At 42.0% G+C, this 12,130-nt stretch overlaps 1 protein-coding gene across 1 annotated transcript; it reads right to left on the bottom strand.

Moving 5' to 3' along the window:
• Nucleotides 1-3,200: 3,200 nt before the first annotated feature.
• LOC127130614 (uncharacterized) lies at nucleotides 3,201-10,311 on the bottom strand (the record flags this gene model as incomplete). Its single annotated transcript, XM_051059591.1, has 7 exons — nucleotides 9,688-10,311; nucleotides 8,013-8,733; nucleotides 7,171-7,313; nucleotides 4,898-6,392; nucleotides 4,178-4,822; nucleotides 3,712-4,075; nucleotides 3,201-3,603 (listed from the first exon to the last, which is right to left on the bottom strand). Coding segments are annotated over exons 1-7 (4,395 nt in total), but the record flags the coding sequence as incomplete, so codon positions are not given.
• Nucleotides 10,312-12,130: the final 1,819 nt, after the last annotated feature.

Genomic DNA, 12,130 nt, shown 5'->3' with positions numbered 1-12,130 from the left:
TGATTCATGTGACTTGAATATTCCGAAATCTCCTTATTTACCGATGTTGGAGTCTCTGTTGCAGCCGCTCATCAATTTCAACAACATCAGAAACAGATGCGTTCATATCCAGAACTGCAGGCTTTGTTGTTTTTAAAATCTTCCTTTGGCAAATTTTCATGTACTGTTGCAAAATGTGCGTTGACATCGATGTTATTTCTTTTTGTCAATGAGAGTTGTTTTATTTTATGCTTCCATTTTTATATGGTGTCTTTACGGTTATCAATTCCTGGCATCAAATCCCTTATCAAAGTGGTAAGCCGGTGGACTCCCATCCAAACAAACAGCTCCTTTTTGTTCTGCACTTTGAACATAAGCGATTGGCACAGCAAACCCTCAGCTGACTTTAATAACAGCAGTGTGCATATTACAAGACTTAACAAATGCTCCATATTTGCACTTTTCGTTATTTAACTGGTGGAAGGTTGAATGGAAGAAGAATGAACTGTATGGTTATAGTTGTAGTTTGAACTTGATGGAGATGATTGTGAAGAATAAGAATGGTTGTAACTTGGTTTATGGAAATGGATATTTGGTTATAAAAATGGATTTTAGAAATAATCCGAGACTAATCTAAATATCAATTTAAATAATAATAACAAATCAGCAAAAAAACCAAATTAAAATCAAATTAATCTATAATTCATTAAAATTACTTTGATATCAACTCTAACATTCATTTGAAAATTAAAATCAATTAGAGTTTGAATCATTAGTAAAATAAACAAATAAGATTAAATTGAACAATTGGAATTAAACTTAATTTGAAATTAAAATCAAATTAAAAATAAAAAAGAGTCGAGACATTAAAATCCATTTTATACTGACGAATGTATGCAAAATGCAAAAATAAAAGAAAAGAAATGGAAAAATTTCAGGATCAAAATCGGGGTATGACAGTTGCCCCTATTTAAGTATCTTCAACTAGAGAATATGAAGGAAGACACTCTTCATATGGTCATAGTGGGAGATGGTTAAATACTAAGAAAACCCGGATTTTGATCCTGAATCCCTATGACATGATGTGATATGATATGATATGATATGACATGATATGACATGATATGATATGCATGGATGCATGAATTTTTTTAATTTTCTTCCCTGCTAGGGATATGGTGGACCCTTGACAGGAGATGCTACTAGACAGACCAATATGTGGGGAATACTGATGATCCACAGGGAGACAGACAAATGGTAAGTAACAACTTGCTGGGAAACAGTCCTGTTGGAGAAACAGGCACACACTGGGGAGTATTCAAAGTGAGATTTGATGAACGATACTTAGAATACAACCGAATAAAGAAAAAGATGCTACAACAGGTTCATATATGACCTGACAACGCTGGGGAATAATCAAGGAGAAAACTCTTTAGAACAGGTTCATGTATGACCTGACACCGGAATAAGGGTTCAACAACAGGTTCATACATGACCTGAATGGTATTGAACAAAGAGAGAAACAACTTCAGTACAGGTTCAAGTATGACCTGACACCGGAATAAGGGTTCAACAACAAGTTCAAACATGACCTGAATGGTATTGAACAAAGAATCTTCAGAGCAGGTTCAAGTATGACCTGACACCGGAATAAAAGGGTTCAATAACAGGTTCATATATGACCTGAATGGTATTGAACAAAGAGAGAAACAACTTCAGTACAGGTTCAAGTATGACCTGACACCGGAATAGAGGTTCAACAACAGGTTCATATATGACCTGAATAGGATTGAACAAAGAAATCTTCAGAGCAGGTTCAAGTATGACCGGACCCCGGAATAAAAGGGTTCAACAACAAGTTCATATATGACCTGAATAGGATTGAACAAAGAAATCTTCAGAGCAGGTTCAAGTATGACCTGACACCGGAATAAAGGTTCAACAACAAGTTCAAACATGACCTGAATAGGATTGAACAAAGAATCTTCAGAGCAGGTTCAAGTATGACCGGACCCCGGAATAAAAGGGTTTAACAACAGGTTCACATATGACCTGAATAGGATTGAACGAAGAATCTTCAGAGCAGGTTCAAGTATGACCTGACCCCGGAATAGCAACAATTGGACTCTGACCGCAAGCAATGGGCTACAACCAGCTTTTAACGGATTTTGCCAATAACAATTGGACTTGAAAATGACCACGAAAACCGGATGTTGGTTTAAGGATACCAAAGACAAGCTGGAATTAGAAGTCAAAGGATCTAGGATCGACAACAAGACCTGGGTCAATGCAAAATGAGCACGAAGTACATTTCGGCTATGCATGATTTGAATTTCCTTTTATGCATGATATATGAATGATCATGATTATGAGAATGCTGACACTTGGCAGACTGGGTGTTTGTAGGGACAGAGATTCTGATTCCACAACACCAATAACTCATACTCGTACAATTAACAGGCGCATCCAGAGGAGGAACTATCATGATTGACAGTTATAAATAACCAAAGGTCCATCCTTCTAGAGGATTCATAAGTTGTACTCCATGGGACTTTTGTTGGTGCTCCAGGGATATTTATGCAACCTTGAGGCTTTCGGGGAAACAAATGATTTTCCTTCGATTTTCACATGTATCAAAGTAAATTTGTTCTAAGTTTCAAATTCTTTTTCCAAGTTTCAAAACTTCATTATTGACAAATAAAGGACATTTTGCATAACAAAGAAGAGCATAGATGAACACAAATTAACAATGATTGGGAAAACTTGTATTTTATTCAAGAATGGTAGCACACAAATGGCGTAGCTCCATAGAGTGTTACATTTTTTTTTGAAAATGGCAATAAGGAAAGGTTTACATTGAATTCAGTGACCACTAACATCCTTAATAGGTATGATTCCCAAAACCTTGCTTCTGAGGGGAGTAACTGGATTAATCTTCCACCTCAAATTCTTCGGTGTTAATCAGTAACAACTGATGCAGTTTATGCCTTTATGCCCCTAACTTTTGCCTGGATCGCCCTTTCGGGTTTTCAATCCACCGGGACGCTCTTTTTTGCCTAAGTCGCCTTTTCAGGTTTTCAACTTAGCGAGCTACCAATTTTTATTCATCCCTAACTTTTGCCTGGACCGCCCTTTCGGGTTTTCAGTCCACCGGGATACCCTTTTTTTGCCTAAATCGCCCTTTCAGGTTTTCGATTTAGCGGGTTTTGTTAGGCATAGTATTTTTTAACTGCATCAGAGTTCACGGGGTGTGAGAGCTCTTCATCATCCATAGTTGTGAGAATCAAGGCACCTCCGGAGAAAACTTTCTTCACAACATATGGGCCTTCATAATTGGGAGTCCACTTCCCACGTGAATCCTTGTGTATTGGCAAGATCTTCTTAAGCACGAGGTCTCCTTCTCTGAATTCCCGAACACGTACTTTCTTGTCAAAAGCCCTTTTAAGTCGTTTCTGGTATAATTGTCCATGGCACAAAGAAGTCAATCGTTTCTCATCTATGAGGTTCAACTGATCAAATCTATTTTGAATCCACTCAGCCTCTTCTAGCTTGGTCTCCATCAAGATTCGCATTGAAGGTATCTCTACTTCAATTGGGAGAACTGCTTCCATCCCATATACCAAAGAGAATGGGGTTGCCCCTGTTGAAGTGCGGACGGAAGTCCGGTATCCATGCAGTGCAAAGGGTAGCATTTCGTGCCAATCCTTATAGGTTTTCACCATTTTCTGCAGGATCTTCTTGATGTTTTTATTAGCGGCTTCAACAGCGCCGTTCATCTTTGGACGATATGGTGAAGAATTATGGTGCTCAATCTTGAAGCTCTCGCATAATTCTTTCATGGTCTTATTGTTCAGATTAGTCCCATTATCTGTGATGATCCGACTTGGAATTCCATAACGGCAAATGATCTCTTTCTTGAGGAACCGTGCCACCACTTGCTTTGTCACATTAGCATAAGAGGCGGCTTCTACCCATTTGGTAAAGTAATCAATGGCAACCAGGATGAAGCGGTGACCATTGGAAGCTTTAGGCTCGATGGCGCCAATCATGTCGATGCCCCACATTGAGAAAGGCCAAGGTGACGTCAAAACATTTAGTAGGGTCGGAGGCACGTGTACCTTGTCGGCATAGATTTGGCATTTATGACATTTTCTAGCATAATTGAAGCAGTCGGATTCCATGGTCAACCAGTAATAACCAGCTCTCAAAATCTTCTTGGCCATGGCATGCCCATTGGCGTGAGTTCCAAAGGATCCTTCATGAATCTCCTTGATCAACAGGTCCGCTTCACGTCCATCCACGCATCTGAGCAGAATCATGTCGTGATTTCTCTTGTACAATACACCATTGCTTAAGAAGAATTTGGATGCTAACTTCCTCAATGTTTTCTTGTCGAGGGTTGTGGCATCTGTTGGATATTCTTGATTTTGCAAAAAGCATTTGATGTCGTGAAACCATGGTTTACCATCAACCTCCTCTTCAACTGACTGGCAGTAGGCAGGCTCAACTTTCCGCTCGATCTGAATGAGAGGTGCTTCATTATGGAATCTAACTTGGTACATTGAAGCCAACATAGCCAAAGCATCAGCAATTTGATTCTCAGTTCTCGGGATATGACGGAAAGTGATTTCGTCAAAGTATTTTATTAGTTCCATGACATAGGCACGATACGGGATCAACTTGGTATCACGGGTTTCCCATTCGCCCTTGACTTGGTATATCACCAAGGCTGAATCTCCACATACTTCAAGGATTTTGATTCGGAGATCAATGGCTGCTTCAATGCCTAGGATGCACGCCTCATATTCTGCTATATTGTTCGTGCAATCAAAACACAACCTTGCTGTGAAGAGAGTGTATCCACCATTTGGATTCAACAGGACAGCTCCTACGCCATGCCCCATGTAGTTGGAGGAACCATCAAACATGAGCTTCCACCGAGATCCGGGTTCAGGTCCTTCATCAAGTCCTGGGATTTCACAGTCTTTCACTACCATAATGTCTTCATCCGGGAAGTCAAACTTCAACGACTGGTAATCTTCAACGGGCTGGTTTGCCAGGTAATCAGACAACACACTCCCTTTAATGGCTTTCTGAGATACATATTGGATGTCATACTCAGATAGTAACATCTGCCAACGGGCGAGTCTTCCAGTCAAAGCAGGTTTTTCAAAGATATACTTTATTGGATCCATTTTTGAGATCAACAAAGTAGTGTGGCAAATCATGTATTGTCTCAGACGACGAGCGGCCCATGCTAAAGCGCAACAAGTTTTCTCTAAGAGTGAATATCGGGATTCACAATCGGTAAACCTCTTACTCAGATAATAGATAGCATGTTCCTTTCGACCGGTTTCGTCGTGTTGTCCCAACACACATCCCATTGATTTTTCAAGCACAGTTAGGTACATAAAGAGTGGTTTCCCCTGGACAGGTGGAATTAGAATAGGGGGCTCTTGCAGGTACTGTCCGATTCTCTCAAAAGCCATTTGGCAGTCAGAATTCCATTCAACTGCTTGATCTTTTCGAAGCAATTTGAAGATAGGCTCACATGTGGCCGTCATATGTGAGATAAACCTTGAGATATAATTCAAACGTCCCAGGAAGCCTCTAACCTCTCGCTCGGTGCGTGGAGCAGGCATCTCTTGTACAGCTCGGACCTTGTCGGGGTCCACCTCAATTCCTCTTTGACTAACAATGAAACCGAGCAACTTTCCAGACCGGACACCAAAGGTGCATTTAGCAGGATTCAGTCGTAGTCGAAATTTCCGAAGACGCTCAAATAGCTTTTGTAAGTGGCATATGTGATCCTCTTCACTTTGAGATTTTGCAATCATATCATCCACATAAACCTCAATTTCCTTATGCATCATGTCATGGAAAAGAGTGACCATTGCTCTTTGGTAAGTTGCCCCAGCATTTTTGAGACCGAATGGCATTACCTTGTAGCAAAATGTTCCCCAAGGGGTGATGAATGTGGTCTTTTCCATGTCCTCTGGATCCATCTTAATTTGATTGTAACCCGAGAATCCGTCCATAAAGGAGAAGACTGCGAACCTAGCAGTGTTGTCTACCAGAGTGTCAATATGTGGCAGGGGGAAATCGTCCTTCGGACTAGCTTTGTTTAAATCCCTATAATCAACACACATCCTGACCTTGCCATCCTTTTTGGGTACTGGCACAATGTTGGCTACCCATTGAGGGTACTTTGCAACTGCTAGAAAACCGGCATCAAATTGACGTTTCACCTCGTCACAAATCTTTAGAGCCATGTCAGGTCTTGCTCTTCGGAGCTTCTGCTTCACTGGCGGACAATCTGGCTGTAGTGGTAGCTTGTGGACAACAATGTCAGTATCTAAACCTGGCATATCCTGATACGACCAAGCAAATACATCTACATATTCATGTAGCAACTTGATCAATCTTTCTTTGATGCTTGCCTCAAGTGTAGTCCCAACTTTGACCTCTTTCTTGTCCTCTTCAGTGCCAAGGTTGATTGTTTCCACTGGTTCTTGATGTGGCTGAAGGGCCTTTGACTCGTGCTCGAGCATCCTTTCCAGTTCTTCTGGGAAATCACAGTCTTCCTCACTCTCCTCTTCCGCTTGGTAGATGGGGAGTTCAAAATTATAGGAAGTAGCGGGGTCATCGAATTCAACTGGTTTATTGATTATTCTGCATGTTTTTTTATGATGGTTTTTTAGAAAAATGGAAATAAAATGCAAAAGAAGTAAAAATATTTTTGTAGTTTTTTGAAAGGATTGCCATTTTAAGAAAAACAACAGATAAATGAACGACAAGAATTTGAACAAAATGCTCTTTATTTGTCATAATGATTTTTCGAAATTCAAAAGGGGCCCTACAAATGATCCATTAGCCTTGGGCAGAGCTAAGGATTTTCAAAAAAAACACAAAGGAAAACAACAATTACTTTGACACAGGAAAAACTTCTGGAATCTCAACCGCTTCCCAGTTTGTTAGGGCTGCTTCACACCGGTATATCAGATTCGATGTTTCTCCATCTTCAGTGCCATCTTCCACTGCACCAACTTGTTCTCCATGGATAAATCCTTTGCTCAGGAAAACTTCTTGAATGCTCCGCACACGGTCCTTTGCAGGGACCAGGGCTCCTCCATTAGCAGAAGACTTGTACCCCAAACCAAAACGGTCATTCTTCTCATTGACGTTGATAACTTGCCCCCAACCTGCAGGGCCTCCACTTTCAACTGCTGATTTTGCGCTCTTCAAAGAAGCGAATGACAAACTAGCTTTCTCAACAGGATCCTTAACCTCTTCAAGTGTAGCATTGGATATTTCTAGGGCTTGAAAGGAGGTTTCTAGGGCATCCTCATCAGCCTCAATATAACGGAAAGAGGAGAGTTGACTGATGATAAAGTCCTCTTCACCTGAGACAATAACGAGTTTGTTATCGACAACGAACTTCATCTTTTGATGCAGAGTGGAAGTTACTGCCCCAGCAGCATGTATCCATGGGCGTCCCAAAAGGCAGCTATAAGCTGGATTTATGTCCATGACTTGGAAATTGATGGGGAATACATGCGGTCCAATCTGTATCGGTAACTCTACCTCCCCAACTACTGTCCTTCGTGATCCATCAAACGCTTTCACCACAAGCGCACTAGGTTTCAATTCTGAACCTTGGTAAGACAATTTAGCCAGTGCCCTCTTTGGTAGAACATTGAGGGATGATCCAGTGTCAACTAAAACTCTGGCAAGAGCATCTTCTTGGCACTTTATGGATACATGCAAAGCACGGTTGTGATTCTTCCCCTCTTTGGGCAGCTCTTCATTACTGAAGCTTAGAGTGTTGCAGGCTGTGATATTGGCGACCACTCCATCGAATTGGCCGACCGTTATATCCTGGGTAACATGAGCCTGAGCAAGCACTTTTAGTAGAGCCTCCCTATGAGCTTCGGAATTCAGAAGCAAGGACAAGATGGATATCTTTGATGGTGTTTGATGTAATTGATCGACTATCTTGTAGTCAGATTTCTTTATTATCCTTAGGAACTCACTTGCTTCATCTGTTTGCACAGCCGACTGTGCCCCTCCCTGTTCTGGGGTAGGATTTACATTTGCAGCTCCCCTTGTTGGCTCTTGAGGGTTCACATCAAAATTGGGAGTATAAATCCGACCACTACGGGTCATCCTGCTTGTCCCTGCGATGTTAGTGATGTCGGCGTCAACATTCTCCACACCTTCCTTACTTTCAGTGGCCTCAGGTTTTCCATCTACCACTCCATCTACCACCGTTATGTCGTACTTCCAGGGTACTGCTTTGGTACTTTCAAAAGGAAATGGGGTAGGCATGCAAACTACTACAGGTGATGGGTGAACAGCATCTCTCCTGTGATAAGTCACCTCAAATGGTTCTGGTATGTTAAAGACAGGTTCAATGACCGAAATTTCCTCATTAATTGGTGGACCAGAAATTTGTAAAACACCTTGATTCATCAAATTCTGAATGTCATTTCGTACCACTTTACATCCTTTCGGCTGAATGGCACATTCCTCACAACTATCGTGACAGGTATCAATCAATCTAGCCCTCACCAATCCTGCATGAAGCGCTAGCAACAGAGTTTTAACCTCTTCCACATTCTTGATTACACACACATCAGAAGCATCTTCGACGGCATTAACATCCCCATGTGCTGGCAAAGGATTGTTCTTGACATTGGGTCCGACGTCTCGAAACGACAGAATCTTCTTTTCAACCAGGTCCCGCACAATATGCTTTAAAGCATAACATCCTTCTAAATCATGTCCAGGGGCACCCCCATGGAAAGGACAATGAGCATCTGGATTGTACCATGGAGGTAAAGGATTTGGTGGAGGACCCAAAGATCTGGGCGTCACTAAACCTTTTTGTAGCAATGACGGGTACAATTCAGTGTATGTCATAGGGATTGAAGCAAACGGAACTCTACTTCTTGGCACCTTATTTTGATTTTGAGGATTTTGCGGACGAGGAGCCTGCGCCCTTGGTTGTTGATAAACAGGCGGCGCGGGTGCTTGCTGGTATATCGGCGCTTGTTGAGCAGGAACAGGTTGATAAACTGAAGCTTGTGGTTGGTTAAAGTTTGGTGTGACAGCTGCCACATACGGTTGTTGGACATATTGTACTGGATAAATCGGCTGTTGTTGAGAAAATTGGTGTTGTTTCTTCCATGACTGACTCCTTCTTTGACTGGTTGACACTGCATTCGTATCCCCCTCCTTCTTTCTTTGAAATCCTCCAGGAAACTTTTTGGCATTACTACCAGATGTTTCAGAGGTAGTCGTCATCTTTCCATTCTTTAATCCAAGTTCGACCTTTATGCCTACAGCGACCAGGTCAGAGAAACTTGCAGATACACTACTTACCATTCTTTCATAAAACACAGGTTTAACTGTATCCATGAACCAATCCGCTAATTCCTTCTCAGCCAGAGGTGGTTCGACTTGCGAGGCCACTTCCCTCCATCTTTGCGCGTATTCTTTAAAAGACTCCTTGTCTTTCTGGGACATGCTGAGCAGTTGTCTCCTATCTGGGGCCATATCCATGTTATACTTGTAGTGTTGGATGAAGGCATCAGATAAGTCTTGGAAGCAACGAATCCTACTCTGATCCAGGCTTAGGTACCACTTAGAGGGAGCACCCCTCAGGCTATCCTGGAAGCAATGTATCATGAGCTTGTCGTCCTCTACATGCGCAGCCATTTTTCGATAGTATATAATGAGGTGACTCTTAGGACACGAGTGGCCCTCATACTTATCGAAATCTGGGGTCTTGAACTTCGCAGGAATCACAAGACCCGACACTAAGCACATTTCCTTAGCTGTAGCACCAAAAACTTGGTCGCCCTCCATGGCCCTCAATCTCTTCTCAAGCATCTGGTAATTCTCCTTCATCCCTCTTAGGTCTTCCTGCCTTTCCTCATCTTCATCTGAAAAGTCTGGAGCATGTTGCTGATCCTCAAAGTAAGGTTGCACATGTGCCCGGACGAGAGGAGGTGCGAACGTGTGAACCACTGGACGGTTTTCATTGATGGTCGGTAGAGGAGCTGTCTGCTGAGCAGATGGTGCAAAACCAGGTGCGCCTTCAACTGTAGGCGTGAAACCGGGAGGTAAACCATAGGTTGGCCAGGTGGTTGGTACCGCCCTCGCAGGTTGGGGTTCAATCGATGGACCTGCGATTTCGGAAACAACCGTTGTTTGGGTATCTAACTTTGCCCTGATGACTTGTAATATTTCCATGACCTGCCCCATGTTTCCACGCAGGTCTTCGAGCTCTGAGCTTACTCGCTCCAATTCATGCTCTTGATCTGCCATTCTTTGACGAGCTCTGGCACGAGTGTTATACTGGTGTTGAAAATTCAGCGTGAAACTGGAGGAAGAAAGGACAGAATGAGACTCTATTTTTTTTGAAAATGTATGAATGCATGTATGGATGCATTTGTTTGCAAAACCCTTAGTTATCTTTATTATTTATTCAAGCAACGTTAGAGAATAACATGTAATAATTGAGAACTAAAATGACAACTTCCATTAATCAAAATCAGATTCAAATACAAAGAGATTTAACTTCAAGTACACACGATTTGAATACAAAAATTTAAACACCAATAATTCAGATTCAAGTACAAGTAAACTTAAGTTCTGTCTCAGCTCTTAAAATCGTAGCCAGATCTGTGGTGAGCTCATTCATCATCTTCTTAATAAACTTGACGAAATTGAAAACTTGAGGAGGCGTGTTTTCTGGACACATACACCAATCCGCTTCCTGGAGTTTTTCTGGAAGTTCCAACATGTTGAGGTTAACAAACCTAGCCAAGTTGCGGAACTTGCCATTCCATTCAACATAGAGCTCTTGGAGTTCCTTGATGACCTTTTGATCTTCATCTAAGGTTGCTCTAGCTTCTCTGTATAACCTCTTCCAGTACACACAATCGTTCTTCAGGAGTAAGTAGGCCGCGTCACCTTCTTGGCTCTCCAAAACTGCGAACCTCCTAGTAGCTTCTTCCAACTGGTACCTGAGATGGTGACAGTTTCTTTCAGCTTCTTCCTTTTGGAGGATCTCGCGAGACAACTTTTCCTCGCACTTCTTCAGAGCGTCCCTCAAGTCACGGATCTGTGCCTCAAAGTCAAGCTTAATTTCTTTTTTATCCATGAGAGATTTATCCAACAGCCTCCCTAACTCACAAATCCTATACTCAGCTTTCTTGAGCTCTTCCTTCCTGGTTCGGATCACTGATGTGGAACCCAATAGGATATGATCAAGATCATCTTTCTGGTCTTCCAAAAGCCTAGCTCTCTTGTTGCTATCCTCAAGTTCTTGGGCTTTTCCCTTACGTTCCTCTTTCAAATTCTGATTTTCCAAGATAACTCGGTTCATCTGAATTCGTAAATCGGCATTCTCCACTTCGAGCTCCTTAACCTTAGTAACGAGTTTCTCCATGTCCTCAGGGAGTATGGGCTCGGGCTCAGGAGTTTTAGGAAAAGCTGGAGCCTTTAAGATATATGGCAACTGGATTTTCTCAACTCTTTCTTTCACCCATTGCGTGTAAGGTTCTTTGGCAAGAATGTTTCTCTTTCCAAACTCTTTACCCATTCTTACAACCTTTAACCAAGCCTTTCATACTGCTCTTACATCAGGATTGCTTTCTTGGATGTCAGAGAGCACAAATGGTTGTAAGTCCTTTGCGTCAGGAGGACCATCCATGGGGTAACCGTGTTGTAATCGAGATAACACAGGGTTATAGTTGATGCAACCCTTGGTGCCCAACAGCGGTACATTAGGAAATTCCCCACAACTGACTATAATGTCTGGGGTTTCCCACTCTCGGATATACCATCTGATGGAACTTGCGGTGAGAGAAGCTAATTTCTGAGGAGACTTAAGTTCTTTTGCCACAAAAGGACCTTCTTCAGGCATGTGTTGCATGAACCAAGTGTAAAGCAAAGGAGCACAACACAACAACACTCCACCCCTCTTTTCATGTCGAGTGTGAAGGGCATAGTAAATATCAGCTAAGAGAAATGGTATTGGATTGCCAGAGAGAAAGACTTCTATGGCCACTTGATCCACAAATTTTTCAACATTTGGGAATAACACAATCCCATGGATCAATAAAGCCACCACAGCATAGAA

Source organism: Lathyrus oleraceus, chromosome 3, assembly GCF_024323335.1.
Source record: "Lathyrus oleraceus cultivar Zhongwan6 chromosome 3, CAAS_Psat_ZW6_1.0, whole genome shotgun sequence".
NCBI lineage: Eukaryota > Viridiplantae > Streptophyta > Magnoliopsida > Fabales > Fabaceae > Lathyrus > Lathyrus oleraceus.
The sequence above is the reverse complement of the archived record's forward strand: the minus strand, read 5'-3'. Positions and strand labels throughout refer to the sequence as shown.